This window comes from Microtus ochrogaster, unplaced genomic scaffold (assembly GCF_000317375.1).
Source record: "Microtus ochrogaster isolate Prairie Vole_2 unplaced genomic scaffold, MicOch1.0 UNK15, whole genome shotgun sequence".
NCBI lineage: Eukaryota > Metazoa > Chordata > Mammalia > Rodentia > Cricetidae > Microtus > Microtus ochrogaster.
In genome coordinates, this window is record NW_004949113.1 from 273,731 (window position 1) to 276,726 (window position 2,996).

At 46.1% G+C, this 2,996-nt stretch overlaps 1 protein-coding gene across 1 annotated transcript in view; it reads left to right on the plus strand.

Moving 5' to 3' along the window:
* The window catches only part of Fbn3 (fibrillin 3), a 66,341-nt gene that overhangs the window by 32,011 nt on the left and 31,334 nt on the right, over positions 1–2,996 (plus strand). Inside the window, exon 24 of the mRNA XM_026789175.1 lies at positions 602–727. Within this exon, the coding sequence (XP_026644976.1) occupies positions 602–727 (126 nt within the window). The remainder of the gene's footprint in view (positions 1–601; positions 728–2,996) is intronic.

The window sequence follows — 2,996 nt, forward strand, 5'->3', positions numbered from 1 at the left end:
CATCCATCTGCCATCTACCCCCATCCAACCATTCATCTATCCATTTCTTACCTATCTATTCATCCATGCAGCACCGATCCCTCCATCTCCAAGTTTACATCCACTTTCCATGCACTTCATTGACCCGTCTTCCATCTACCAATATCATCTGCCTAACCTGTATCCTTATTTATTCACCTAACTACTTGCCTCTCTACCCATCCTTCCATTCATCCACACGTGATCTTCTCATCCATTGGCCTGCTTGCACACTCACCCAGTCACTCTTTTCATATCCAAGAAACAATCCTTCCGTCAATCACTACTTTATATCCAGCCATCAGTCTTGGGGAATGGTGATGTTAGAAAAGATATTCTAGCCTGAGGAAACTATCATGCATGAGGAGATGAAATTAAGGTGGAAATAAAGGAGTTGGGCTCAGGCCAGCACTGACTCAAGTATCCAGCCATTGAGATTGATCCTCTAAATGCCCAACAGTCATGGAAATAACTATTGGGGGAGTACTTTAAAGAGCCCATAAGATCCCGAGCAGCCTGTGGGGATCCCTCAAGTCCTCTGCTGGATTTAGCTCTCCTCCTCTGCTTCCTCAATTCCTGACAGACATCAATGAGTGCCAGGAGCTACCCAGACTGTGCCAGGGAGGCAACTGCACCAACGCCTTCGGTACCTTCCAATGTGAGTGTCCTCCTGGATACAGCCTCAGTGAAGATACCCGCACCTGTGAGGGTGAGTGTGGACTCTGCCCGGGCTAGGCTGGGCACTTCCTCTCCATCCCTGCCATGATGCTCTGCCAAGCTTTCTAAGGTCAGGGATGCAAGGCTAACTGAATGCCCCGCCTTCCATCCTGTCACTCCCACTTCTCTCACTCATCAGTCCAGTCCCCTTCCTTCTTCCTTCTACTCCTTTGTAAATAACATAGCTTCACAGCAACCTTGATATTCCTCTCTTGAGCCAAAGATGACCAAGGTCCATGACTAACTGTGTGAAAGGTCATGAGAAGGAATGGTCTCACCTTGGCTTCAAATACACTTCACATGTCTCTCCATTGTCCTTGATTGAGCATGTAGTAGTGCCCAACAGGGACTCAGGGCCAGGGCTGTGGGTTACCACTGTGCTGGAGCTCCTAAATTAATATCTATCTACTACAGCGTCCCCATAAGGAAGGGTTTTCTATTATGATCCCACATTTTAGATGTAGAAACTAAGGTCAAGAGGATTAAGTGACTTCTAGGTGGTGTGGGTCAGCTTGAGTCTGACCATTCTAAAACTGAAGCCTGGGCTCTTTAATATAGTCAACAGGCCACAGCCACCCAGTCACCTAGACAACTGGATGGATGCATGGATGGATGGATAAATAGATGGTTGAAGATAGATAGATAGATAGATAGATAGATAGATAGATAGATAGATAGATAGATAGATAGAAAGAAATGGATAGATGGATTTATACCTGATATCAGCTTATGTTGAGATTGATCCTTGTGGCTGGTACCTCAGTAATTGAAATAGTCTCACAGTGGCTGGGTCACACTAGAGAGGCCAACAACCTGGTAGTTGCTCCGTCCATGGCACTGGATGCCCCACTGGTCTCAGTTGGGAGCTAAAAACCTTGAAAGCTCCTGAAGGGCCATCAGTTCTTAGTATGGAAACTTGGCAGTACTGGTTTTACTATCAGATAAAGAATCCTACGCTGCAGCAACAGGATAAATCAACTCAGAGGCAAGAAGAAAGTTCAGGTGAGCAATGGGCGAGTCATCTTCCTCCTGCCACACCCTTTCTGTCAGAGATGTGCCCAGAAGGTGCCGTCCACATTTTGAGTGGGTCTTCCCACATCAATTAAGGCAATTGGGACAGTCCTTCAGGTGAGGCTTCCTACTCATGTGCTTCTACTATGTGGCAAGTTGGCATTAATAGCAACCATGACTGTCACAGTGTATCATCCCCACAATATGCTGTTGGATTCCATCTGATAATGTGCGTGTGTGCGTGCGTGCATGTGTGTGTTTAGGGGATATGCATGCTGCAGTATGTGTGCACGGGTCAGGAGAGAACTCTCAGGAGCTTATTCTCTCTTTCCACCTTGCTTGAGCCAGGCTTTCTATTTCTACCACTTCCCTGGGTCCTCCTGACTGACTGGCCTACAAGTCAGTTTTCCTGCCTCTATCTCCCATCGCAGTGTAGGATATGTGTCTGTCTCTATGTCTGTACATGAAGGTCAGACAGTGTCCAACTCCCTGGAACTGGAGTTACAGGTGGCTGTAAGCTGCCTCATTAGTTGCTGAGAACTGAACTCATAACCTATAGAAGGTATTGTGTGCTCTTAACCACTGAGCCATTTTCTCCATCCCACGTCCAGCTTTTAGGACGGATTCCATGGAGCTGAACATAGGACATCAGGATCAGGCTTGTGTGGCAAGTGCAAATGGCAAGTCATTTCCCCAGCCTGATAACGGTTTTGTGTATTTCCTTTTATAGTGCTAGGGATGGAACCCAGGGTCTCATGCATGTTAGAGAGGTGCTGGGCAGCCCCATTGCCTGTCCCTCATTTCCCACTTATGGAAGACCTTTGCATTTAGAGACTTTCATAAGGGGTACTGTCCTGCAGCATCTGTTCTTGTGGTATCTTTGTGTATTCTGGATATGGAGGTGATTCTGATATCATTGGATGAGTTAGAGGTGATTCTCTACTATTTCTGGAAAATCCTGGATATAATTGGTATTCTTTTAATATGTGGTAGAATTCGCCAGTGAAGCCATTTGTCCTGGTCTTTTCTTGGTTGGAAGGTTTTTAACTACTGTATTCTGTCTCTTTCTATTATATTACCTGCCACGGACCGTCTCTCTGGGAGACTGCAATCCACGGGAGAACAGGGGTGAAGGATAGGAAAGTCAGGATACGGCACAAGGGAATGACAGACAGACACACTGTGTAGTGAGAATCTGCTGCAATTTTATCTCTGCAAAGTTCAGGTTTATATACAGGACAAATCAAAGA